Raw genomic sequence first — 27,003 nt, forward strand, 5'->3', positions numbered from 1 at the left:
ACATTAATAAAGTAGACTTTATCAGACCTGGCTTAGTTAAATTTTAAACTGGGAACATATAAAAAGCAAACATTTTCAAAATGTTTTTTTTTTCTGCAGGGTTTCCTAAGGCGATCAACGTAGCGAAGGTATCCCTCTCAATAAGAAAATAATATTAGTCATTAGTGATTGATCTAATTTTCTAAAGGCATCAATATTTAATAAAGTCCCACATAATACATTTTGCAGATAGGTATTAGCTGTCATTTTCCCAGCGTGATCTTAGAAAACATCGATCACTTAAAGGAGGTAGCTTTCTTAGTTAAAAAAGAATATATAATATTGAAAACACCAGAGAAAAAAAATTCATAGTTCTACTTCGTTGATTTTAAGTAAAGGTTTGAGTTTGTTGACTAAAACATTCTGTTTTTTTTTAAACCTGAATAATAGTATTCAAAGGCTGCCGTTATTACTTCTTGATTCATGTTAGAGTCAGCGCTTCCAATATACATTTCATATATAAACAGTATTGTTTCGGGTGTTCTGAAAAACAATCTTGTTGGGTTCCTTTCTCTTAACCTGTACATGAATTATATTGTGAGTACAGATCATACTGCTAAATAATTAATTATGCAGACGACGCTGCACATATGTTTACCCCCTGCGAATAACCCTAAATCTGTTGGTGCTGTTACTTTTACTTTGTCAAGGTTGGGGACATGGACACGAGATAACGGATTAGGCTTTAACGCAGACATTGTTTTTTGTAAAAAATATTCTACGCCTACACATATTTATTTCAAGTCCTATAGATATTTTGAATAATTTTGGAACACACACTCAAGTTTTTTTTTTATACTATATCGTGAGACATCCATGCAAATTATTTAGATAAAAGATTGCACCAGTTGACAGTTCGACGTACCGCCACGGTTTCACTCTTCCACTTAGTGTGAGAACACGACTTTATAGTGCTTTATTTTGTTCCCACCTAACCTAAGTTTTTGCAACACAATTTGGGGCAGCATTCAATTTTAACAAAATTTATGTACATCAAACCAACGTTTAGAGCTCTGCAATAAATGGAGTAGCCGGCACTACACAGGCAGTGCCGACATCTCCAATATGGAGCGCAAGTTTGTTTGCCTCTTTTGCAGGGGTTGTGGTGACGTCAGAACGCCGGGCTCTGATTGGTCCTTATTGAAAGATAGTGGGCGGACCTCAAGGCAGCTTGTTTTGAGGTCTGCTCACTACCCTTCAATCAGAACCAACTTAGAGCTCGGCACTCTGACGTCACCACAACCCCTACAAAAGAAGCAGACGAACTTGCGCTCCGCATGAATACATATTTATTAAAGAAGAGGAGCTCTACAATGCATTCGTGCCATGATTCTAACACTAGAGACCATATGTTTAATAGTCTCCACTGCAAATATTAAATATTTGTAACCTATAGGATTGTATGGTTTTAGACAAGGCACCAATATGAAGAAGCAAAAGAACGAGAAGATAATTTTAACTTCAAATATAATCCAATCGACTAAAATGATGGCTAGCAAATGCTTCCCTATGTAGTTTCTGTGCTTGTCAAAAGAACATAAACGTTTGATGTGGCTCATGTACCTATTTCCCATCGTTATTTAAAAGACCGTACTATTTTTGTGCGCGTACGTGTAATTCATGTCTTGCACAAAATGTTTTTCTGTCATTCCCAATGGCGCGTAGGGCTTCTCTAAAGCTTCGTATTCAAGTTTTCTTCCCACTTGCTTCATAATTTCTTGAATAAAACATAACAATATTATAAAACCAAATAACGATAATCTGAATTGGGTAAGTACATTTTTTATATTGTGAGATATGTTGTGTTGATGGCCGTGTGCGTCCCGCAAAGAACATTTTTCTTTGTCAAAAATAGAGAAAAACGGGCACGCTTTTTAGGTTTGGGAACAGAGGTAACACCCGAACCAAACCCACTTTCGTCGTCTATGTGTGTCTGTGTGAGGCTATTCTGAAAGGAGCGTAATGTTTACACAGAAATTGTGATGATGAAATAATTATTTACACCGGTAGAGGTGTAAATTATTATGTGAGTACGACTGACTTCGTTACTGCGTATGACTGATGACGAGACGCTACTAGGGGTTGCTAAACCCCTAGTCCGCGAAACGTGCCTTAGTAGTACGCAATGAGTCGCAAGGCATTGACTTGTACTCAAGTGCAATAGACCCTCTTCAAATATAGACGTAAATAGTAAATAGACGCCCTGACTTGCATGAGGCGTTATGCACAATTACAACTAGGTTTCCTCTTGGACCCTTGTTTTTACTCGGCGATTTTAACCTTCCCCTTACCGACTGACCTGGTGCATTTCCAACTACTACTTGCAATTCTACAATCTACTTCGACTTCCTCAATTTTGTTCGAATCTGTACAGCGATAGTGCAGCGATAGCTGTTAGTGGGACACTTTGCGGTTTCGCGTCGTCGACCTCGCTCCATATCGACGCGGGCCATTTTCGGCACTCCGCCAAAAGATTCACGGGCCGCTGATAACAAGATGACAAGCAAGCAAGATAACATGCATGGTCATGCATGGTAGCAAGATAATACGCTTGGTCAGTAAAACAGTTCCCACCGGGCACTCTGTCAGTGTACTCGAATAGGTGCCCATGTGACCCAGAATTAGCACAAACAATTCTCGGGAGATACGCGATAAAACAGCCTCCGAATTTTCCGATGCATTCTGTATCAGAAAGCAAGGGGAAAGCAAGTGCGTTAGTGCCCCGCCAATGCACCTGACAGTTAATTTAATGCGTTAGCATCAGTACCCACATGACAGGTACGGCGTCCGTCTGTGCACGGACAAAACAGTGGAAAGGGAAGTGCGTCGCGAAGAAAGGAAGAGAGTAGTGAAGGACAAAGGCGAGAAGGAGGAGACGCCACGGGGGGAAGCCGAAACGCGCGCGGATGCTGGGGCGAGTCTGAACTTGAAGGTGTGCGGAGCGCCTATGCCTTGGTTTGTGCTACAAAATGGAGTGTGAACCAAGTACTAGCGCTGGCCCAAGTAGGCGGCAAAAGAAGTCGGATTGTGAACGAAGGAGATTGATTGAAAACGCGTTTATTGACCTTATATTGCGTGGAGCGCGCTGCGGAGGTCAGTTAAAAGGAGGATAGGGATTAGGAAGCGGGGCCCAAAGAAGAGGAGAGGAGGAGGAGGGCAACACTTTATGGCTTCAAGGCCTTCGTCGACGAGGGAGGGGGAGGCCGCATCCTCTTGGCTGTAGCCGGAAGGAGCCGGTCCCCCACTGGAGGCTCAGTTGTGTCTTTTATGAAGGTGAGTAGTGCCTCCCAGAGCTCCAAAGCATGCTTGGGGGATATGGTGGTGTCTGGACATGCCCAGGCGTTCAGGGATGCGGGTACTGGGGCGTTTGTGATGAAGTCCAAAGCCCGTTGTCGTGGAATATCATACAAAGGGCAAGACCATATGAGATGGACCAGGTCTGCCTTAGAGTTGCAGTTCTTGCAGATGCCAGAGGCTGTGGAAGATCCCGCCCCGTCGTTCCCGCGAAGCCGCTGTAAGAGATGCGGTGTCAGTAGGGTCCCTGTCTGAATTTGCCGAATCATGACGGCTTCCCTACGAGAGAAATGTTGGGAGGGAATCTTAGGGATGGATAGCGGGTTAGCGGCCATGGAGAGGTAGGTGGCTCGCTGGGCTTTGGTAGAGCGCAAGTCGTGCCAAGGGTTGGCACTTTCCTGGGAGGGGTTGCCTAGAGATGAGGAAGAGGAGGGTCCCTTGGCCAGCGCGGATAGGAGGTGTGCGCGCGCTAGTCTGTGGGCTTTCTCATTACCGGGTATGCCACAGTGGGCAGGGACCCATCATATGATGAATTGATGGCCAGACAGTCTCAGAGATGAGACGGCCACCTTGAGCTCGTGTGAGGTAGGTCCGGTATATTTGGTGTCCGAGCATATGTGGTGTGACGCTTGCGAGTCAGTATAAATGATGTGCGTGACTGGTGCGTCTTCCTTTGCCGTAAGAAGTGCGTCGCACGCATAGTCCGTGATGGCTTGAAGCTCCGCTTGGGTGCTGAGCGGGGGCGTAGTCGTTGTGTGCAGGTATCGTGCCTGTGCTTCTGTGTTACAATTGTAACACGCCGTGGCGTAGACAGCGCATTTGTGATCAGCTGGCAGGGATACATCGACGTAGATCACGTGGGTGCAATCGTCAAGCGAGCGAATGTACTTTAAGTGCCGTCTTTTGAGAGGGAGGCGCCTGCCGGTCCTCTGTATCCGCTGAGGTAGAGGAGTCCCGTCGGTGAGGACAATGTGTTGCCACGGCGGGGTCTGTTGTGGGCAGGGGGGGGGGGGGGGGGGAGGGAGGGGAAGGTGCCGCCGCTTCCCATGCAACCTCCTCAGAATTTACGGCGCTCCCTGGGGGCCGCCATATTAAAACTTGATACCAGTGTTGCTGTATCTGTAGGTCATCTTTAAGTTAGAGCTGACGGAGAACATCTGGCCACGGCGCAACGCCGATGTACGCTGGAAGCTAGAGCCGGTTTGCTTTCGTTGTTTTTGTTTGGTCGGAGACAATCTGGCAACAACGCACGTATTGTTTTGGTTTGACGCGGTTTGCGAGCACATGTAGCGAAGACGTGACCGGAGAAGTGCCCCTGCTAGATGTTCACGGAAGACGGAAAATATCATTCGTAATCGTCGTGTGCGCTTTGAAAGCGGAGGGGTCACAGGGTCCACGAGTGCGCAGCCACGAGCCAAGGTTCACGACAGCGCTGCGTTGACTTCGGCGATCGTGTTCTGTTTGGTGTGTGCAACACGGCGGTGCGACAAAGAGTTGAAACGTTCGTGGCGTGTGGTGTGGTGCTTGGAGGTAGAAGCCCATAGTAACACGAAGCGCAAATTGGTTATTGTGGGGTAGAGGTTCAACGGATTAGTCCCGTCTTCGTCAGCTGATCCGGTCCAGCTGGTGTGGGAAGACGCAGCCAACCTTTTTCAAAGTAAATCTTCCTTCGTTCCGTTTCAAAATATGGAGTATTCTCGACGCATACCGTGAGTAAAAAGCGGCGGGCGTTTCCAACAAAATTACGTCATTTTAATTGAACAATGGAATCCGGATGGTTGTTCTAGATCTGCCGTTTTTATGCTTCGAGTTGTTGGTCTGCGTTTGCACAGCGACGCGCACCGCCCGAGTAGCTAGATGATTCGGTCCTGCAGACGACCGGTTATACAGAATTTCAGGGAAACTTGTCACATCCGATATTTTCTGTAAACCTCGTGTGAGTTTGTTGCGATCATCATGCGGTGTGAATAAATTAGGGCAACGTTTCCTACCTGCCTACAGATGCATGAACTGAGACCATTTTTTTACGCAGTGAACATATAATGATTTTTTTTTTTTATTTTGGGAAGAGGTGTTGGTGAATTCATTATGGTACAATCACTTGAGAGTTTAGAAATTGGGGAGAGTGAACAAGCTTTCCCAACTTTGTCTTTTTTCTCTCTGGCACTGCTCCTAGTTTCAAGTTGCAGTTTCAGTAGACATACTAGCAGGTACAAACTGCTCTAAAGCAGGTAAAAGACTGGTAAGTCAGGACGGTGCAGACTCCGTGTTTCGTGCTTTCGCAAGGTGACTGGGGAAGTGCTTTTGCGAGGTATGCGGAACATGAAAACGATTTTGTTATCCCCCTCGTTTGCGACTCTGCATCTACAAAGGTGCAATCACAAGCCAAGATTTACGATAACAGTGCGTTTGATTCGGTGGTCCATGTAGGTTGTATTTTACCCTGCTTTTTTCAACACTGTGTCATGACGAAGAGCTGGAAAGTTCACGGTTTGTGCTAGGCTACCGGTTGACAGGAGCCCGCATCGCCCGCATCGGCACTCAGTGCACCTGTGCTATTGTAGTGGCTCTAGGCCAGCGGTCTCAAGCTCATTCAAGTGTGGGGGCCAAATAGACTACACCGGAAAAGTCGCGAGGCAACGTAAGACGGCGGAGGAGGGAAGGGCATAAAATTTTATAGAGAAGAGACCTCGCTCTCTATGCTTTTTGTAAAATCACAGTTTTGCCATTGAGGTCTTTCGCTTTCATGTGTTTTATGACTACTCTGGGCTCTGCCGTGATGTGATAACTAGAATTAAAATGACACCGCTTCGCCAACGTGCGGCCATTTTTAATAAAAGAAGGGAAGATGTACACTGTCGGGTTCCCGAGCTCTAAACATAATAATAAAAAAAAATCGGTTAATTTGGCAGTTTTTGCTTTCCTTACGATTTTTATTACAACACTGAGCAAATACTTGATTTTTCATTGTGACATTTTTTGAAGCCGGGGATCCCGAGCTCGTAGCTTTATTTTTGGCGGTTGCTCCGGCTGATCGAAAGTTCGCGCAGCCCCGAGATGCACCCTTCAACGAATAGCTCGCGCTTGCGGCCTGGTAGCGGAACAGTAGTACATTATAAAAAGCTGGGAAGCAAAAAATAAAGCGAAACATAGGGCAAATAAACACAGATAAGTATAAACTATGTGTATGCGTTAAAAGAGCAGAGCTACTTTTCGAGCGAAAATGAATCGACGAGAAGAGATCACGAAGCCGCATGCTTTTTCTAGCGCTCGAGACATGGGAACCGCGACTCGTAGCCGGTTGCCTGCGTGCCGCGTCCCAGCGAATCACGGGCCACATGCGGCCCGCGGGCCGCGTGTTTGAGACCCCTGCTCTAGGCTGTTGATGCTCAAGCCTTTCATACGCGGCTTGCCGCCAGCTGATCCGGCTGCTCGACGGTGAGGAAGCGGCGAAAGTGACCTCTGAAGTAAATGTAAATCCTTGTTCATCCTAGTTATCCGGTGTCAAAGAGTGGAAGGTGTCCAACGTGTACCGAAGGCGGGAACTACGAGCGTCTTGCCTTGCTTTTGTGACCGAAACCAGAGCAGCGAGATAACTGCCTTACGTACTCCAAAATGATGAAACCAATAAGTCGTCAAAAACCCGTTTTTAGGGTTTGAAACCAAGTAAACAAGACAAATAAAATTAAACTTTGTTGTCTGTATGTAGGAGGACTTATGTAACACAACAATATATTCTCTTTCCAAAACAAAAAAGTAAGTAAAACTCAGTCCGCCATATATGGCAGCAACTTCTCCGCTGCAAAACCTATGCTGGCAACGTAAGCGGTTTTAATATGGCCGCCCCCGCCTTGCGCCGCATTCCCTTTCCCTCCTTCCCTCCCCCTCCCCCCCCCCCCCTCCCCCTGGTTGTGGGAGTTCGGGCAGATCGTGCACGGTGTAGCCTAGTTTGGCAAGGATAGACCGGTCGGCTGGTGTTGTGCGAAGCCGTGCCTCCTGGATGTTGTAGTGCGCGGATACGAGTTCGCTGAGATCATTGATGCCCCCGCAACTCTTGAGCGCGTCTAGGCGTGTGTACCTGGGAAGGCCTGTAATGAGTCTTCGGGCCTCGTTGATAAGTCTGTCTAGAGCTAGCATCTGAGTCCGATTGACTGGATGATAGGGAAGACCATAGAGGAGCCGTGAGACGACAAATGCCTGCACGAATTGCCTCACCTCGCGTTCGCGGACACCGCGGGTGCTTGTTGAGATTCGTCGAAGGACGTGTAGGATCTTTTTTCCTGATCCAGTCGTTTTTTGGAACCATCTGTTGGCTGTGCTATTTTCGTCCAGGTACATGCCCAGGATGCGAATGGTAGATTTTTTGGTGATCGGTTGGTCTCCGATAGAGAGGCTGTACATGTTCTCGGCTTTCTTGGAGGGAGTACTATGGCCGCCGTGTATGGCTAAGTATTCAGTCTTCTCTGGAGATGCGCTGAGTCCAATTTCGGTTGCAAAACTGTAGATAATGTTTAGGGCATTTTGGAGTATGTCTTCCTGCTGGCCGATAGACCCGTCTGTTGCCCAAAGCGTGATGTCATCGGCATATATTGTATGACCTAGTCCAGGCACTGCTTCAAGACGGTGTGGGAGGGTGTGCATCGCCAAGTTGAAGAGAGTCGGTGAGATAACTGACCCCTGCGGCGACGGCCTGCCGAAACCGGTGAACAGCGAAAGCAGCGTCAGGCAGCGGATGCCGCTGCTAAGCGTGCAAGGCGGACGGACGAAACACGGGAGAGGAAGCAGCGCCTAGAAAAAGAAACCCCCGAAGCCGGAAAAAATTAAAGTGAGATCCATCGGTGGTTCCTTAGGAAATACGTTAGCATGACCCTTGGGAAACGCAACACACGTTCTCCTTTGGAAAACGCTAACGCTAACCCCGTAACAAAGCCAAGAAAAGGCAAAAAAAAAAAAATGTAGAGGAAGAAGGGAAAGCCAAAAGAGAAAGTCAATAAAGAAGAGTGAGGGGGTCAGCTTTAGCTTTTCCCAAAGGAGGATGTGTGTTGCGTTTCCCAAGGGTCATGCTAACACATTCCTTGAGGATCTTCCAATATATGCTCCTTTATTTTCTAAACAAATAGCCAGAAAATGGTATTATTAGTGTGTGTTTGCTTCAATAAACCTTTATTTGAAAGTGCACTTCGTCTTGTCTACTTCCTTGTCCCTGTGTTTTCGGCGCTTTTCGTTTAGCACGTGTGGACTATTTGTATCGAAGCGACGTACGAAAACACGCTCCCCTCTTACGCAGACAGCTGAGATGCTCTTTACTTAATGCACCCTCATTGGGACCGTAACGCTATGGAATTTTTGTCCGGTGCGTTATTCGGTTTAATACGAAAGGGGGCCTATGCGGACTCTGTGGTGCGCGCTCGCACCATTGCCATTCATTCAGTTGATCTGCTCCGAAATGACACCTTAGCGGCTCCGACGTCACACCTCAGCGGTCGCTGTGTCTCGCCTGACGGGTTGCGTACGTGTTTTTCTTTTTTGCAACTTGTTGCTCACTCGAGTCACTGATTCTACGGCCGCTGTATACTAGATCTCATTCTCTCCTCTGACTCGAACGTTGCCTCTTCCATAACCCAGTTACCTACCGGGTATTAGCGAGCATTCTATTCTACATTTCAGCTTGCTTACTTCAACGGGTATTTCAAGTAAATCGACAAACCATTTCTTGGACTATAGTAAGGCAAATGTTGATGCGATAAACAATAAATTAGCTGGCTTCCTTGATGAATTTCTTCCTAATTTCTCAGAACGTTCGGTTGAAAGTAATTGGACCGTATTTAGAAATTAAATTAGTCTAATTAAGTTGTTCATCCCATATAGGTCTTCTTGGTTTAATGTAGAACTTAAGCTTCTTAACAATAATAATAAACGTTTGATTCGTGCTATAAACTTATCTTGTAGTGACACACGTTGGTAAACCTATAACAGAGCCGAAGATGCTAATTTTTTTTTTTTTTTTTTTTACAAATGTGACTTTACCTTTTGTGTTAATCAAAAGTTTAAAACAGTTTCGCTGTGTTATACATGGAAACAAAGGGAGCATATTCTCGCTCACTGAAAATGATGGTGTTGTTATTCCAAATGATCATTTGCCTCTGTTCTAGACGATATATTTGTAAAAGCGTTTTGTAAAGATGAAGATTGGCAATACATACCCCAATTTTGACTTTCTTCCAAAGGACCCTCTTGCTAATGACTATGACGGGGAATATTATCCCCACACTTCTTAAGAGTACTACAATATACAATTTTCATCTCAATTTATATTTTCAAGATTTTCTAACCATCGCTTGCTTTAGTGCATTACCTGACGAGTGGAAAATAGGGAAGGTGGTTCTACTTCAGAAGTCTGGTGATAAACATCGCCCTCTTAACTACCGCCCCATTTTTTTAATCAGAACACCTTGCAAACTTTTAGAGCCCATAATATTCACTCATTTAGTTAGCTACTTAGACTTTAATCCTTTCTTTTTTCCCTCATAACATGGTTGTCGTAAATCGTTTTCTTGTGAGACTCAACTGTACTAATCTTCACTAATGATCTGTTCTCTTACTTGACTGTCTTAAAAGCGTTTTGTAAAAAGCATTCGAAAAAGTTCTTCATAAACGTTTACTTTGTAAACTCAGTCAACTTAACCTCGATCCTAACATGCTGTCCTGAGTCGCTAAACTCGTCGAACACAAAGTTGGGGCCGAAGTTGATGGAGTGCACCGATTGGCCTATCACGACGATGACTTCGCACTTTTTACGCCGACGTTCAATCGGCGCGCTCCGCGAACTTCCGGCTCCAACTTTGTGGTTGACGAGTTTAGGGCCCCTGGGGCCCTAAACTCGTCGAACACAAAGTTGGAGCCCAAAGTTCGCGGAGCGCGCCGATTGGATGTTGGCGACAAAAGCGCCAAGTCATCGTCGTGATTGTCCAATCGGTGCGCTCCCTCAACTTCTGCCCCAACTTGGTGTTCGACGAGTTTAGGGCTTCTGGATTACATGTTTTTTTGTTTTTTTTCTTCAAGTAATCATTCTCAATGCATTAACGCTAACAATGTTATCAAGGGTCTGTTTTAGGGCCCTTATTATTTAATTTACGTAAACGACTTACTGCTGTGTGCATCTTCATCTAATAGCCTTTTCGCTGATGATTGTATAATTTATCGTGAAGTTACCAATAATACTGACGTCACACTTCTTCAAAATTACTTGCAAGCGTTAGCTGAATGGCGTGGCTTCTGGCAAATCTCTCTTAACTCTACCACATACAAAGCTATGAAAATTTCTAGTCTAATCTCTGCATCTTCAATTTAATAAATTTGTAACATTTCTTTTGTATCTGTAACCTGCTGCAAGTAACTTCACTTTCACATCACTTCTAACAACTCATGGAGAAAGCACACTGATCACATTATCTCTAACGCTAATTCTATGCTTGGTTACATAAGGAGAAATTGTAGGTTAACCCCAATCTGTTTAAAACTTCTAATGCATAAAACTCTTGACAGTTCGAAACTAGACTATGCCACAGCAATCTGGGATCTAGGCCTCATAACTCTCGTGGCTGACCTTGAGGCCCTACAGAATCGTTGGCGCCCGTTTTATATTCACAAACTATCCTCGCACAGATCGTGTCTCAGCTATGAAAACCAATTTATCACTTCCTCCTCTTTCATTATGCCGAAATATATTTTGTCTGTGTCTTTTTCAACAAAATTTATCATTCCCAAACGTAACTGAATGACACACTCATGTTAAATCCAGCTTTCATTTCACCGCACGTTGATCATCAATTTAAAGTCGAAATTCTTCATTGCGTTACTTCAGCTTATTACAACTCATGCATCCCCAGAACATCCTCCAAATGGGACCACCTTCCTGCACATTTAATAAACATACCATCCTTTGGTTTATTTTAAAAAAAATTCTGCGACTGATTATTTATGTAAATATTATAACCTCTCTGTTGGCGTTGTTCTAAAATTTCATAACATGTTTAATTTTTTTTTTTGTGCCTGGTGTATTGTATATTTTTGATTGTATTCTATTTTTGTTTGTCCCACTCCCCTCTGTAATGGCTTCGGACCTTGAGGGTACTAAAATAAATAAATAAATAATATAAATAAATAAATAAATGAACAAATAAATAAATAAATAAAAGCAACCGTGCGCAGTTTCCAGTAGCTGCTGAGTCGACTATCCGAGGCCACAATTTTTCAGGCACCAACTTCAAGCATGCATTGCACGGAAATATTGCGTCATCGTTCACCGCTTAGTCGGGTAGAAACTTTCATTCGACACGTGTGCCGTGTGAATACTCGGCGTTAACTCCGACCCAATCACAAGCTTCGCTCAGGAAGCGATGTCCAAAATATGGCGGTTGCCAGTGTTGCTTGATGGATTTTTGAAAATGGTCTCGTGTAGGAACCCTAGTATCCGCTTATGATTAAGGAATAGCAGGAAGGAAGGGGGCCGTAAGGAGGGGATACGCCTTTGTCTGGGGTTAGGGAGTCAGAGTCACTGTGTATCCTAGAGAGAAAGTGCATTAAGGGTTGGCGAAAAGTAAGGGGGAAGAGAATAAATAGGAGGACTGGAAGGGAGGGGGGGGGGGGGGGGGTTAGAAACGGAAATGGGCCGCAGGCGGCCGCTTGCTCTCAGCGCGTATTCCGTGTGAACGTGTAGGGTGGTTTCGGAGGGGTCTTAATCACCAGTTGATGCGAGTTAAACGACGAATGGCGGAACGGCTGATCGAAGGGTTGGCCGAGTAGGAAGTGAGTAGTCGACCCAAGTAATGAGCCAGAGGAGCGTGAAGTCCTACTGCTGTACGATATTGTTGAAGCGAGAGGACGTGCAAGAAAAAGGCTTTGCACTTTATGACTTGAAACCCTGTATTCACAAGTCTCATAAGCTCATATTCTTATTAGAGTGAGGAGAATGATAGCTACAATGAATGGGAAACAATCACAAACAAGCTGGTGAACTAACTCCACAATAAACCTAAAGCCAGGAAAAAAGACAAAGGACAGCCACACACAAAGTCTCAACCTCAAACTCTTGGGTGATTTCTAGGTATACCTGACAAGATTCCAAGTATGACGAGCCGAAATCCGATATTTGTATACAACAGAATACATTGATAGGGTTTTGCGGCACAATTAATATGTTTTTTTTTTGTTTTTTTTTATAATACCATGTTTCACCGGTGATTCCGGCTATACTCCGTTCACCCTCAAAGGGGGAAGGGCGGTAGGTTGACATATGACCCAACTCGTTTTGACATAATCTCAGTTTCACTTTATAAGAGCGACTTCAAACTGTCCAGGTTCTTTCCGTTCTATTTCTGCTTGCTGCTTACCAAGTTTCATTCAGAAACACTAAAGCATGGGCCAATTATAAATATGTACAGGGTGTTTTTTTTAAAGCTTAACAGATTTTTTTTTTTAAACCATGAAAGCTAGATTAATGCGGTCTGCGCAGGCGAGTTATATGGCCAGGGGGACATAGTATAGGGGACTAATCGTAACGATCAGTCGGCTAATTAGTTAGAATTCGTTAATGAACTTTTTAATTAATGAAAATAGACATATAGTTCTACCTAAAAATTTGCTCAGCGTCATCGAAAACCACTAGATCAGTAATTTTCAGAAAGACTTTGAGCGCGTGAGAAGCGTGGTAGTGCACTAAAGTTACCACTCGTGGAGCACGTACAAAGCTAGCGGTTGCGGTAAGGCGCCCGCGCAATTTTTCCGTCTCTTATCTAGCCCCAGCTTTGTACCTGCTCCACGAGCGGTAACTTTAGTGCACTACTACGCTCCTCATGCGTTCAAAGTCTTTCTGAAAATTACTGATCTAGTGGTTTCCGATGTCGCTGAGGAAGTTTCTAATTGCAACTATATTTTATTTTCATTAATTAAAAAGTTAATTAACGAATTTTAACTAATTAGCCGACTGATCGTTACAATTAGTCCCCTATACTATGCCCCCTGGCCGTAAAACTCACCTGCGCAGACCACATTAACCTAGCTTCCATGGAGTGTTTTTAAAAATTTTGTTAAGCTTAAAAAAAAACAAAAAAACACCTTGTGTGTGTATATATATATATCAGGGTGTCGAACCGGAACCGAACCGAAAACCGGAACCGAACCGGTATTTTTTCCGGAACTGAACCCGAACCCGAACCGTTATATTGTTATCGCGATGAACCCGAACCGAAACTGAACCGGAAAAAAAATAACGGTTACCGGCTCATGTCAAAACGGTTCGGCCACGCGCTGTTGACAATGAATGTGCTATCAATGCCATTTGTTTTTTTAAGTGCCGTCAACTGACACACACCTCGCTTACATATTTTTCTTCTCCACTCAGTCTTAGGAATATAAACGCTGCATCCATGAATCTTGACAAACGCTGCATCCATGAATCTTGACATAGGAACCAGTATTGCGCTGGTTGCGGCTTGCACGGAAGAAAGAGAATTGGAAGGCTGTGCACAAAAAAAAATCGAATCATGGGATTTCATTTTCCTACAATCTCGTAAATCCTAAATGCTGCTGTGTGCTCATTTCATAACACGTTTCTAGAACGCGTGAGCTCTTGAAGCTTGCTTCCATCGGAATGAGAAAAGAAAAGGCTGTGGAGTTGGATAATAATGCATCCGGTTTCGTATAGGCACTTAGAAGCTAACATATTTGTGAGATAGCGAACTCTTCTATTTTAATATTTATCCTATTACGTCCTTCTGGCGTTGCGTTCGGTGAAGTGTTTTTCATATTCCGTATCTTGTTTAATGAAAACTTCTTTAAGGGTCTAATTTGAGTTACCGAAGGCTAGTTCAAATAAAGAAAGCTGTATTTTCTCCCCACTGTTCCTTCAATTGCTTACACGCCGAGGTGGCGGGATAGTTAGCGAGTTCTACTTGTAAGTGGGTTTGTAAGGAGGTCGCGGATTTTACAGCTACTGCGTTGGACCCACTTAGATGAAGTCCGAATGCGTAAACGTCGGTGAGGTAACCTTTGAGTGCACATAAAGAAACCATTCCTGGTAGAAATCCCTGAGCCTTACACTACAATGTATCCCGTTTCGTATGTGCTGATTTCAGATGTTTTATTTGTAACTTATTTTGATGTTGCAATTTGTCACTTATAATTTCCGAACCGGTTCGCGAATCAAATTAATCGAACCGGAACTGAACCGGAACAAAATAAATTTACCTGAACCTGAACCGTAACCGAACCCGTATTTTTTTCGGTTCGACACACTGATATATATACATATATATATATATATATTTGATAAGGAACATTTATATATTGTTAAATCTAAGTAGAACCATAAAACGTTTCTAAGTCATTCCCCACAACGTGGGCTTTCTTCTGAAAAAAACAAAACAAAAAAACTGCACGTCTCGTTTTGACTCGTCTCGATTATGCACGTCTCGATTATGCTCAGCATGCTCCTAATTGAACCCATATGAATATTTTTACTAATTGAAAAGTTAATTATGGAGGTTTAGTTAATTATCGGACTTATCGCAAAGATTAGCCACCTATATGATGTCCCCCTCGCCGTATAACTCCCCTGCCCAAACTAGTGCATCATATATATATATATATATATATACACACGCCGCCGCGTGTAACGCGGTACGACGCTTGGTGTCACGTGGTACGTGCTCGTTTGTGCTCCAGAAATCCTCCCACTGTTTGTCTCGTCCCGTGTACATGTAGCATTCTTTGTTTTATGAGCTTTAGAAACACGGTATCATCATCATCTGCGAAAATCAAGAGCCACGTTATTGAATTGAATATTGAATTGAAAATTTGGCTTTCGGCGGGTTTCTGAAAAACTTTGATTCTTTGATTAATTGGATTAAGTACGGTTCATTGATTTGCATATGTTCGTTTATATCCTCCTCGGAGACCACGTACGATGGTGTGAAGTGCCCGTGTTGTATATATATATATATATATAGATGGACATATGGTTCTATTTCGCAACTTGCTCAGCGTCATCGAACACACCTAAATCAACTCTTTTTAGAAGGATATAATGAAGGGGCAGTATATTACGGCGTTCAATAAAAACGCTCAATTTGTTCGCGTTTCTAAGTTTCGCCTTCTTATCGGAGCGCATCTTTGCGCCCGCGGTCCTGCACCCCGGTGGTCGCGGCGCGACCACCGCGGCTTCGCGCCGCGACCACCGGGGTGCAGGACCGCGGGCGCAAAGATGAGCCCCTCGCCTCGCTCGTAGCGTGGAGGGATGTTGGGTGCACGTGTGTTGCGCGTCTCAGCCACGGGGGAGCAGGACCGCGGACGCAGAGATGCGCTCCGATAAGAAAGCGAAACCTAGAAACGCGTCCAAATTGTGCGTTTTTACGGAACGCCATAATATACTGCCCCTGCGTTATATCCTTCTAAAAGGTGTTGATTTAGTGGTTTTCGATGACGCTGAGCAAGTTTCCAATTGAAACCATATGTCTATTTTATTTATTTAGAAAGTTAATTGACGAATTTTAATTAATTACCCGACTGATCGCTACAATTAGCCCCCCTATACTATGTCCACCTGGCCGTATACTCAACTGCACAAACCACATTATTATAACTTTCACGGCGTTTTTTTTAAACAAATCTGTTAATTAAAAAAAAACACCCTGTATTTATACGTTTCAGGTAAAAACGTCAAATAAATCCTCCTGTCTGGTTTTCCACCGTTACTCCACACCCCCTTTTCTACACCTTCGGCCTCCAAGCCAACATGCCCATGTGAGTAATTTCATCTCAAATCGTGCAAAAACAAAATGGTGGGTCCTTTAAAAAATTCGAAAAAAAAATATATATAAAGCTAGTGACAACACACACAGAGAAGCGTAGACTGAAATCGCAATATGTTATCACGCATCATTTCCACTCGAATAATTGAGTTGAAGGTAGCATACACATTGAAACACTAAAAGGCCGTGAACTTGCGCCACTTTGTTTGACCCCATTGGGGTCAATCAAAGTGGCGCAACCCTGAAAGTTACCTCCTGAGCCGGTTTTATGAAAAACGTGAAAATTGAAGTTAAAAAATGTATTTTTATCTTCTAATTTTAGATAAATGAGATTTATCCGACTGAAATCAGATATATGTGATTTAAATAATTTCATCAAGAAAAGAGTGACTTCTTGTGAGTAGATATATATATATTTTTAATTGGCTGCCTGATATAACTCTTTCTTGTTTGATCCTTCCTTTCTTTAAATGCAAAATAAATGCCCACGGAGAGCAAAAAATCACAGACAAACGGTAAATGGAAAACATTTCAGGAATTGTTTTTGGGGAAAAGTGTTTGATTCAAATCACCATAGTAAAATCGGTGCGATTTGCATCACGATTTAAATTCATCTTGATTTTTCTTCTCCACCCTGGTGAAAAAGCGAAAAACCCCGCACCGACTTGAATATGGTGATTTCCTTAAACTTTCCTTAAATAAAAAAGAAATTAATAAAAAAAGAAAAAAGAAAACCCAAGCTTTTCAGGAAGTCATGTTTATCTACAGCCGTGGTCTCAAACTCATTTAAGTGTGGGGGCCAGATAGCCCAGTTGGAAAGGTCGAGGGCCAATGTAAGTTGAGGGGCTATAAGGGGTGGGGGGGGAGGGGAGGGATTCAGAAGATTTTATTAAACAGAAGAGACCTTGTTCTTTATGCTTTTTTTTAAATTCAGAGTTTTTCAAGTGACATCTTCAGGTTCTATTTGTTTACATGACTACTTTGGTCCCTGACCTGATATTTTAACAATAATTAAAATGTCACCGCCCCGCCAACGTGCTGGCATTTTAATAGAACAAGAGAGCAAGCACACGGTCGTTCCCGTGACTCAGTTCACTCAGGAATTATTTTAGCTCAACATGTCCCTAAAGACAATCCATTAATTTGACAGTTCTTGCTTGCTTGACGATTTTTTTTATTACAGCACTCTTAACAAATACCTATCTTTTAACGAGGATATTTTTTTAAAGGTGAGAATCCCGAGCTCGTAGCTTTATCTTTCGCAGTTGTTCCTGCTGATTGAGAGTTTGCTCAGCCGAGGTGCGTCCTTCAACGAAGAGCTCGCGCTTGCAGCCTTGTAGTGGAATCGTTTTACATTACGAAAATCCGGGAAGCAAAAAATAAAGCGAGACAAAGGGCATATGAACGCAGATGAGTATAAACTATGTGAATACGCGTTAATAGAGCAGAGCTACTTTTCGAGGGAAGATGATTCGACGAGATGAGATCACTATGGTGCATGCAATTTCTAGCGCTCGTGACATGGGAACCGGGACTCGCAGCTGGTCGCGTGCGGGCCTCGTACCAACGAGTTGCGGGCCGCATGCGGCCCGCAGGCTGCGTGTTCGAGACCCCTGATGTAGATTTATTTTCTGTTAACCCGGAACACCCCTCCCATTGAACGTTTCATAAAGCTGTTGCGCTCTTCTCGAACCACTCCCCATTGTCTCGTTGCTCCTTTTATTGGTACCAAGAGGTTTTCCAAATATTTGGGGTATGTGCATGATCTCTGGGTGTTGTCGAATCCCACGATCATGTCTAGTTTTCTTCAACATAGGCTCTGATAAACGCCGATTTTTTGTTTTTCCAACACAAAAAATGGACATACGCACAAACAAAACATTCTGAGAAAATAGACGTCAGTAGCTCTCCGACTTAAAAATACTGGGTGATTCAAGGAGGGGCCAGGCTCCTTATATCGACCGCAAAATTCGGTTTCTTAACCTATCACGCTACGACTTTATGCAGCGTTGCCCACACATGGTGCATTTTTTTGTGTAAAATTTGCAAAGAGCGAACTTACCAGAGGAAAAAGTAAAGCAAGAAAAAGGCTTGGCTCCTATTGAAACGCAGCGACGCCATCGGTCTTCAAACAACACGGCGCCGTTTCGCACGGGAGACAAGACCGGTGGCTTCGCTGAGTTTCCATAGGAGCTAAGCCTTTTTCCTTCTTTACTTTTTCCTCAGGTAAGTTCACTCTTTGCAAATTTTACAAAAAAAAAAAAAAAAAAACAAAAAAAAAAACACCACCTGTGGGCAACGCTGCACAAAGTCGTAGCGCGATAGGTTAAGAAACCGAATTTTGCAGTCGATTTAAAGAGCATGGCCTCTCCTTGAATCACCTTGAATCACATCCCCGAAGAAGCTGAAACCAAAAAATGTGTTAATTTGTTCATGTTATAACAGTTACAGTACCTCGACACAGAAGGCCCAGGAGGAGAGGAGTAAACAGATGAATACATTCAAACAGTGTGAATTATATTACGTCGACTAAGTGGTGGCATTTCGTCAGATGAATTGGTTTGAGTAATGGTGGATCATGGAAGGTAGGTTGTTTTAATCCCACATAGTTGGAGGAAGTATTTTCGTTGTTCTTGAGTGTAAGGCTCTATTGTTTGTTTGAGTAAGCAGGTCGCCTGCGGCACTGAATATAGCTAGTTAATATTTTCGCTGGATCTTCTACCCTCCGTTGCATTACCTGCTACCGTTAGGCGCACAGCCTGTACTTATGCTCTACGAACTATCATGCCAGCTGCCATCTTTCTTGTGAAAGAAAATAAACTATTGATTGATTGATTGATCCTCAGGAAAGGGGGGGGGGGAGGGGGGGGGGCGGGCGCTGCCTTTTTTTGCAACGACCGCTGTTGCTCTAAACCACCAACTATTTGGGTAATGTGCATGATCTCTGGGAGTTGTCGAATCCTACGATCGTCACCAGTTGTCTTCTACGTAAGCCCTGATAAACGCCGATTTTTTTTTTTTTTTTCAACACAAAAATGGACACGAAACGCATGTGCATTTCTGAGAGGAACGCGACCAGCCATGAGCAAAATACTGGGTTGTGCGCCACTCGAAAATGCCTACACGAATATGAGATTAGAAAGTTACGCTGATGAGGAGTATACGTATATTTGAAAGGTTCTTCACTTCTACGCCGAACCAATCGCGTTTGCAGTCGAAGTGCAGCATCTCTATTTGTAGGGCGTTTGACTTGTCCGTTCCTGAAGGTTTTCGCTTGATGAAGGGGAGTCAAACATGCAGGGAAGGCGCCGATGGTTTAAGTGACCGAGGAACACGAGCGACCAATATTCCCCACCGGCCGCTCTTACTTCACCCTTTTCTATAACGAATGACAGTGCCCGAAATGTGTATCGGGCGCGATATGTAATTTGCATGTAAACACCGGGAGCGACGTCAGTGTCTAACATGCTCAGTGTATAACTACAAACCAGAAATTTAAACTTGGGTGGTACGTGTGCTTCGTAAATGGATTATTTGCGGAATTCAATTAGCGCAATACTGCCAAACACTTCGTTGCACCACGTCGCCATCGACAGCGCCACGGTGTTGTGTGTGCTTAAATGGTCGCTTGTCTCAGCACTTGTGCCTTTACTATTTTTCTAGAAAATGTCAAGTAATTGCCCGGAGCCAGCAGTGCCCAAACAGACACCGACCGTTGGGAGGGTCGACTCGGATCTCTTCTTGTTTTCGAGAGAAGCAGAGGGCCGCATGAGCGACTGTCGACGGCTGCTCGGAGCACTGCAAGATGAGTGGCGGCATCCGCCTAAGAGCGCGGAAAAGGAGCTCCGCTGCCTGCTCTGGAGCGGGCGCTTCTCAGCGACGCTTCGCTGCAGCCAGCCGCGGCGGCTCAGCCACTGTGCCGCGCTGCCGCGCCGTGAAGCGCGCTTCCTGGCGCGAAGCTTCGGCGTCCGCGGAGGGCGCCAGCGGCGGGCCCCCTGGCGGGAGCGGGGGAGCCCGGCCAGCAGCTCCGTCGGCGGAGCATGCCATCCATGGGGCGCGCAGGGCGCGTTCGGCAGGGAGCTCGCGGAAGACTGCGAAGCCGTCCCGGTTAGCGTCTAATGTGTCCTTCGAACGACCCCGAACCAGTGGGAGCACGACGACGACGGGAGATGTCGTCGCTGGCGACGGCCGTGCCCTGCTAGATAGCGAAGAGGATGAGCGGCGGCCGCTTCGATTTCGACGATGGCGGCACATACTGCGGCGGCTGGGAGGACGGCAAGGCGCACGGCCACGGCGTGTGTACGGGGCCCAAGGGCCAGGGCGAGTACTGCGGCTCGTGGCACTACGGCTTCGAGGTGTCCGGCGTCTACACGTGGCCCTCGGGTAGCGGCTACGAGGGCCAGTGGCAGAACGGCAAGCGCCACGGCCTGGGCGTCGAGACCAGGGGCCGCTGGCGCTACCGCGGCGAGTGGACGCAGGGCTTCAAGGGTCGCTACGGCGTGCGCCAGTCGCTCAGCTCGGGCGCCAAGTACGAGGGCACCTGGGCCAACGGCCTGCAGGACGGCTACGGCTCCGAGACGTACGCCGACGGAGGTCAGTGGGAACCCGATCTGGGCTCGCGCCAGGGGCCGAAGAGGGGGGCGAGCCCGGCTGCCGGTGGCGGCCCGGCCCGCGCCTCTGCTCGCGCCCCGACCCCTGCAAATGGGCGCTGGCCCGCTCCTTTGCAGCGGTCCCCGCCCGGCGCCCCTCGCGCTGCCCCTTCGGGACAACCCGAGTCGGGCCACACTGGGCCGACCTTGGGCCCTTTGTTGCTCCGCTTGCCGCGAAACTATTTTCGACTGCGCGCTAACCTTTCCCCGCCAGCGGTTGACCGCAGCATGCCGTGCTCGGGACGCCTGGTCGCGGACCCGTACGCTCGGGCGTCGCGTGTCCGTTGCCATGACGACGCGGACGCCGCTCTCTGCCCGCGCTCGGGAACCCAGGCTTCCCCTGGCTCGGGGACCGGCGGTCCTGCCGGCTCGAACACGAGGCCCGACAAGGACACCGCGATTACGCACCTCCAGGTGTCACACGTGACAAAGGAGAGCCGCTGGATGTCATTCTGTACTTTCGTCATATCGAAAGGGCTGCAAATACGCTACGCCATGCAAGGATGTCACCGCTGCCTATTACAGTGCTTGGTGCCGTTTTGCGGTTTTCCCGTGGAGGATGCCGGTTTCTTTGCTATCACGGGAATTGACTATAGGTTGAAAGAGAGACTGCAAAAGAATTGGGCAAATTGAGTGTTCTCACCAGCTCACAAGCAGACAAAGCGAGGAGATGGGGGAGCGCCACGGTGGCACGGTACATAAAATAACACGACAAAATCCGTGTAGGTAAAGTTATGATCGCCTTACCCGCGCTGAGGTTCTATGCGTTCCGTATGATCTCCACTGCGAACGACAGGCAGGATTAACATTCCCATTGGTCTGGGGGACGAATTCCCCCTAAACGCGTTGACACGATTTGTGTCCCTTTTTGGTTATCCCAGTTTTAGAGCAAGAATGGGTCTAACCGGCAAAACGCGATTTTTCGACATATTTACTCTCGGAGAGCATTTCTCCCTCACTCACATATACTCCCATTTGAGAAGTCTTAACTTGTACCTAGTGTCTACTATAGGTTAACGACATGGATGGTACTAACTAACGCGTCCAGCGCCGTGTCTATATCTGCGGATCATTGAGTTTGCGCGGAATTGACGCTTCGATTCCTTTTGATTCGTTTGTCGCTTACATTTCCCAGGTGAGTAGTGAAAGCATTGAGAGTGAAACAGTACCTTTCTTCAGTTTTTATTTTATTTTATTTGTGTTTCACTTTGTTAGTGTCGACTGATGCATAGGAACAGATAAAAATAGGTAGAAAAGCCTGTGGAGTAGAGCAGTACAGTCCTTTGACCCATTTCCTTTATCCGAAGTTGTGAGCCTCTCTTCTGCATCTAATTTTTGTCGCTGTCGATTTAAACGGGTGTAGCAAGCATACCTACGTGCTGTCGCCGGGCAGTTCGTACTGGTTAACATTGACTCAACGTCGCTCGGCATCGCTCGGTCAGCAAACCGCTGGAACACGACCTAGTCGGTCGAAAGAACGTTGAAGCGGGAATTTGAAAACGAACCGCAGGGCGCCTCTTTAAAATGCCGGGCCTCTAGCACATGCTCGTTGCCTTCCGTCGTGCTGTCGCGGCGCGTGCACACTCGAGGTTCACAAGACGCTAAAGCGTTATCGAAGGTAGGAAGGTCATGCTGGAGGCCGGGCGACTGTCAGACCTCCTGTAGTACAAAGAGAGCCTCCGGACTGAGAAAAGAAGGCGTTGGCCTATTTTTAGAAAGCCTGCCAAGTCGGGGCGTTTCATTGTAGGCACCCTGCAAAACGTGTGGCAACTTTTACTTCGAATGATTTGTGCAAAAAAGCGAAGCAGTTTGAGATTCCCTCCATACACCTTGAAGTAACAAACAAAATTGATGACGCTCACACACACACACACACACACACACACACACACACACACACACACACACACACACACACACACACACACACACAAACACACACACAAACACACACACACACACAAAAAAAAGGTCTCTAAACTTTGAACAGATCAAGAAAATGAAAGCGCACGTTCTTTCCTTTCACACTCTCCGTCGCGTTGTGCAATGTGACGAGCGCGTGGATTCCGCGCCAGACTGGAACATACAAGCAAAATGGGTGCTGTCGGGCACGTCTTTGCTCGTCTGTTTGTTCCACTTCCACCAGGGTCGATCGTGCTGTTCTCCTTCTGCGTCTCGAATGCTCGCCAACGCAGTCTCTAAGGGCACTCAGCCGAAGCAAAGCAAAAGTGCGACATGCTGAGGGTGTCGCAAGCTTTTGACTAGCGAGGGATGCACCAAATCTTTCGCTGCAGAGCCGGAAAGTGAGCTTTAGCAAAATAATTTAGTAATGAGCGCGAGACAATTGACCTTAGGTGACGTATTTTGTTTCCCCGTTTGTTCCATCCCGTTCTCATTAATTAGTCGTCCCGCTTCAGGTGAGGATTAAAGAATCACGGGGTCATTCACCCCTGGAGGGCAAACTGATGCGCGTGTCCGTGCGCGTGTGTTTATGTGGTTAGGTTGGGGTTAGGTTAGGTTAGGTTACGACAGTGTTGTTCCCGTTACCGAAAATGAATAATGAAATAGCGTTTCTCGTTAGCTTGAAAAAAATATAACGCGTTACAGAGCTCCGTTCCCATTTTGCAGATGTAACGAAATACCGGTCTTGTTACTTGCCATGACTAACGGACGTTACTTTTACGTTAGTTCGTCGTTACTTTGTATTTCACTGTTAGTATATGACAGCTGTTTATAATAAACCGCTTCTATGAATTTCGGCAAGAATACACTTGTTCAGAGTGATTATTTATTTATTTGTACTCTGCAGCGCTGGAGCATTACAGCAGAAGAGTGGGGTACGGATCATATTTATACTTTGGAAATTCACACAAGCAGCACAAGCCAGCAACCAACAATATGAATAAACCATTAAAAAAACACACAATAATAACATTTCAATAGCGGCAAAATACTAAGAAAGAAATTCACATTGCATTGATCAGGTTAATAAACGATTCACTGTCGGCAGGATGTGTAATGTATATCTTCGAACACGTGACGCTTTGTGAGCGCGATTCGGAGAACTGAACCTTGCCCGTAGCACCTGCCTGGGAAGAAGAAACTGCTCTGAAAGGAACGACCGGATGCACGCCACATAACGGACGCAAAATAAATCTCTTCATGTAATCAAGGTTAATCCGGTAAATTAAACGTTATTTTATTCCTTCACAAACAAAACGTCGCATTTCCAATTAACTACACGTCAGCACCCGGCCACCGCTGACGCACTTGTTTTGGTTCAAAGCGTGGGAACGTCAACGCTACCAGACTTAGAGTCTATCCTTTCTGCTGGTGACAGAACGAAAATTCATTTGTTTTGAAGAGACGGATGTGACCAGCTGGAGTAGCTGGTCACATCCTTCGTGTCATTATTTTTCCGTGTTCAGCTTACCCGATTGCCAACAGTACGTGCCAACTAGCCCAACTAAAACCGTGGCTAGGGACGCTGAGGCGAAATCCTTCGAGCGGTGGCAGCCTGTTGCCTTCTGGACGGATGTCTCTTTCCAGCGAGACAGCTGCTCAGGGACCGGTACGGCGACGGTGATCTTAGCAGCTTCTATACAAAGATTACACTAAGGACGGTTAGGGGTTCCGCGCAGCGATAATCTCGCGCCTTTTGGGCCCGGTCGTGAAAACTTTAAAAGTGTCTTCCCAAAGAGTTTGAAATGACGCCGCTTATACATAGCTTTGTCAGGGTTTCTTTGCCACTTTGACGTAGTGTACATAATAAAAAAATTTTTTCATACAATCAGGCGGCCATTTTTAATCAAAAGTAACGGGTAACGTAATTTGATAGGAGATTCCGTAAAATAATAACGATATTATTTCACTCGTTAGTCATTTGGCATTCTAACGAGTACGTTAGTACGTTAGCAAAAAAAAACTAGCTTTACCAGTAAAGTCGTTACTTATTACGCGTTAGTTCCAACACTGGGTTAGGGTCACGGTCACTTTTTAGTGCTTCGAAACTCTCCCAGATATTCTCTCGGACGAGTCCGTAGGCGTTCGTGTTATATCATACCTCCTGGTGGGAAATTAAACGAGTCGCCCACAATATACTACCAGGTCACTTTAGTACGACAATCAGTACTATCGAGCTTAAGCAACCCGGATATATTGTAGTGTACAACGCGTTCCGAACAGTAAATACAAATCTGGCTCGTCATTGTCAGCTGCACCTAGCCCGGCAGAGCCTTAGAGTGAAGTACCGTTGTTTCTTCGGACATGAGTCGTTCGATTTGTTTTCTTCTTTCCCCTCGGTGATGTGTTTGTATGCAACATCGAGAAAGGTAGGCACGGTTATTTGTTTAATGCACCGATTTTATGGTTAGACGCAGTACATAGCCCTCTAAGTGAACTGCGACGTCAAAATAAACAGCTAAAAAAAAAACAGAAAAAAAAGAAAAAGAAAACAAGATGTGCCTTGTTATTTTATGTGTAATCATTTCGCAAGTTTTTACAGCATGAGATGAATCCTAACCACGGTGGGAAAATAACATAAATTTAAAGATGAGTGCTTTCTTCATTCCTTGTTTTGTTTGTGCCCAGATTTGACTCCTGAGCTTCGCTGTTATCACCGGCATAATTTCTTTAACGAGAAGTCCGCTCTCGACGCGTGGCTCAGCGCCATCGGGCCCATCAGACTCCACTCCCGTTCAACGCGATATGCATTTAATAAAAAAATAAATAAATAATTTTAAACAATTCCAGGATGCACAACCCGAAACCACATGTGGTTTGCTACATGAGCAGCTTTCGAGCGACGCAACAGCCAGCATGCTTCAAACGCCTTACTGATATCTGGTCTGCATTCTGAACAAGTCCCGCCTCCCGCGCATTTATTCTAATTAGGGTTGAGCAATTGATCGATTAACCTACCGATTAATCGATTATGCTTTAATCGCGATTAATTTTTTTTAAAAATCTGATTAATCGGTAAATATTTGACAAAGTAAAAAAAGAAGTAAAAATTTAATGCTTTCACCACTCAGACATGGAGGAGTACACCTATATGAATGGCATATTCAGCAGAGACATACAAAAATATATGTATTTTTGACTTTAAAAAATATTATGCACAAAAATGAACAAGACCGATTAATTGATGAATTACTCTTTTAGAAGGTGGTGATTAATCGAGTTAAAATGTTTAATCGACGCCCAGCCCTAATATAATAAAGTTGCAACATGGACTGCAAGAGGGTCCACTAAAATCAACGCTCCACTCAATTCCCAATGCACCCAGGCGCATATTGGATATTAAGCGGAGCTTTGCTTGTGCAAGCGCCAATCCCGAAAAAAAAAAGAAAAAAGAAGCTGACGGTGTTTTTTTTTTTTTTTAGTAACGTCCGAAAAATGCTACGTCCGTACTCAGTGACGTAATGACGCCATTTTTTTCTCGGAATTCGGGGACGGAATCTCTCCTTTAGTTCTTTCTGGTTCTTACGTTGCAACAGACTATTCGCAACAGCGGAGGAGGCGACGCCATTCAACGGAAAAAGACGCGAAGAGGAGAACTTGAGATTGGGCGAGTTGGTTGTTCATGTTTGTCGACGTTTAGCGCACTCAAAAAACTGTCATTCAAGCACTCACACACCCAAAGAACACTCCTTTCACACAGCGCTCACTAACAACTTTGTATTTCGTGGTTTACTTCGGCTTCTACTTCTTCAGATTTTTGACGATTTGCAAATAGAAAAAAGACGACATAAGAGTAAAAAAAAAAAAATTCCTGTCTAACGCTTAGGCTAATTCGGGGCTAAATAATTATCACGAAAATAGATTAATTATTTAGCCGCGAACTAGCCTAAGCGTTAGACAGGAATTTTTTTTTTTTTTACTCTTATGTCGTCTTTTTTCTATTTGCAAGTCGTCAAAAATCTGAAGAAGAAGAAGCCGAAGTAAACCACGAAATACAAAGTTGTTAGTGAGCGCTGTGTGAAAGGAGTGTCCTTTGGGTGTGTGGGGGATCGGTGGCCGAGTGGTCTAGCGCACACCAGCTCGGAGCACGTGGAGCGAAAGCTCGCGCTGCAGAACCCAGGGATCCTGGGTTCCAGAACGGCTCTGCTGGGTTCGAGCCCCACCCCTGCCCGTTTCGATCTGGATGAGCATCGTACCGGCGTGCGGTCGTGTATCACTACTGCGTGATGCACGTTAAAGACCCCAGGCTA

The 27,003-nt window shown here is 45.3% G+C and overlaps 1 protein-coding gene and 1 pseudogene across 1 annotated transcript in view; one reads left to right on the top strand and one right to left on the bottom strand.

Moving 5' to 3' along the window:
* Nucleotides 1–3,203: 3,203 nt before the first annotated feature.
* On the bottom strand, nucleotides 3,204–19,370 carry LOC115330923 (annotated as a pseudogene).
* Nucleotides 19,371–20,097: 727 nt separating this feature from the next.
* The window catches only part of LOC8029763 (junctophilin-1), a 125,499-nt gene continuing 118,593 nt past the window's right edge, over nucleotides 20,098–27,003 (top strand). Inside the window, exon 1 of the mRNA XM_029992946.4 lies at nucleotides 20,098–20,735. Within this exon, the coding sequence (XP_029848806.1) occupies nucleotides 20,357–20,735 (379 nt within the window). The 5' untranslated portion in view covers nucleotides 20,098–20,356. The remainder of the gene's footprint in view (nucleotides 20,736–27,003) is intronic.

Source organism: Ixodes scapularis, unplaced genomic scaffold (assembly GCF_016920785.2).
Source record: "Ixodes scapularis isolate PalLabHiFi unplaced genomic scaffold, ASM1692078v2 PGA_scaffold9__187_contigs__length_104089568, whole genome shotgun sequence".
In the NCBI taxonomy this organism is placed as follows: domain Eukaryota; kingdom Metazoa; phylum Arthropoda; class Arachnida; order Ixodida; family Ixodidae; genus Ixodes; species Ixodes scapularis.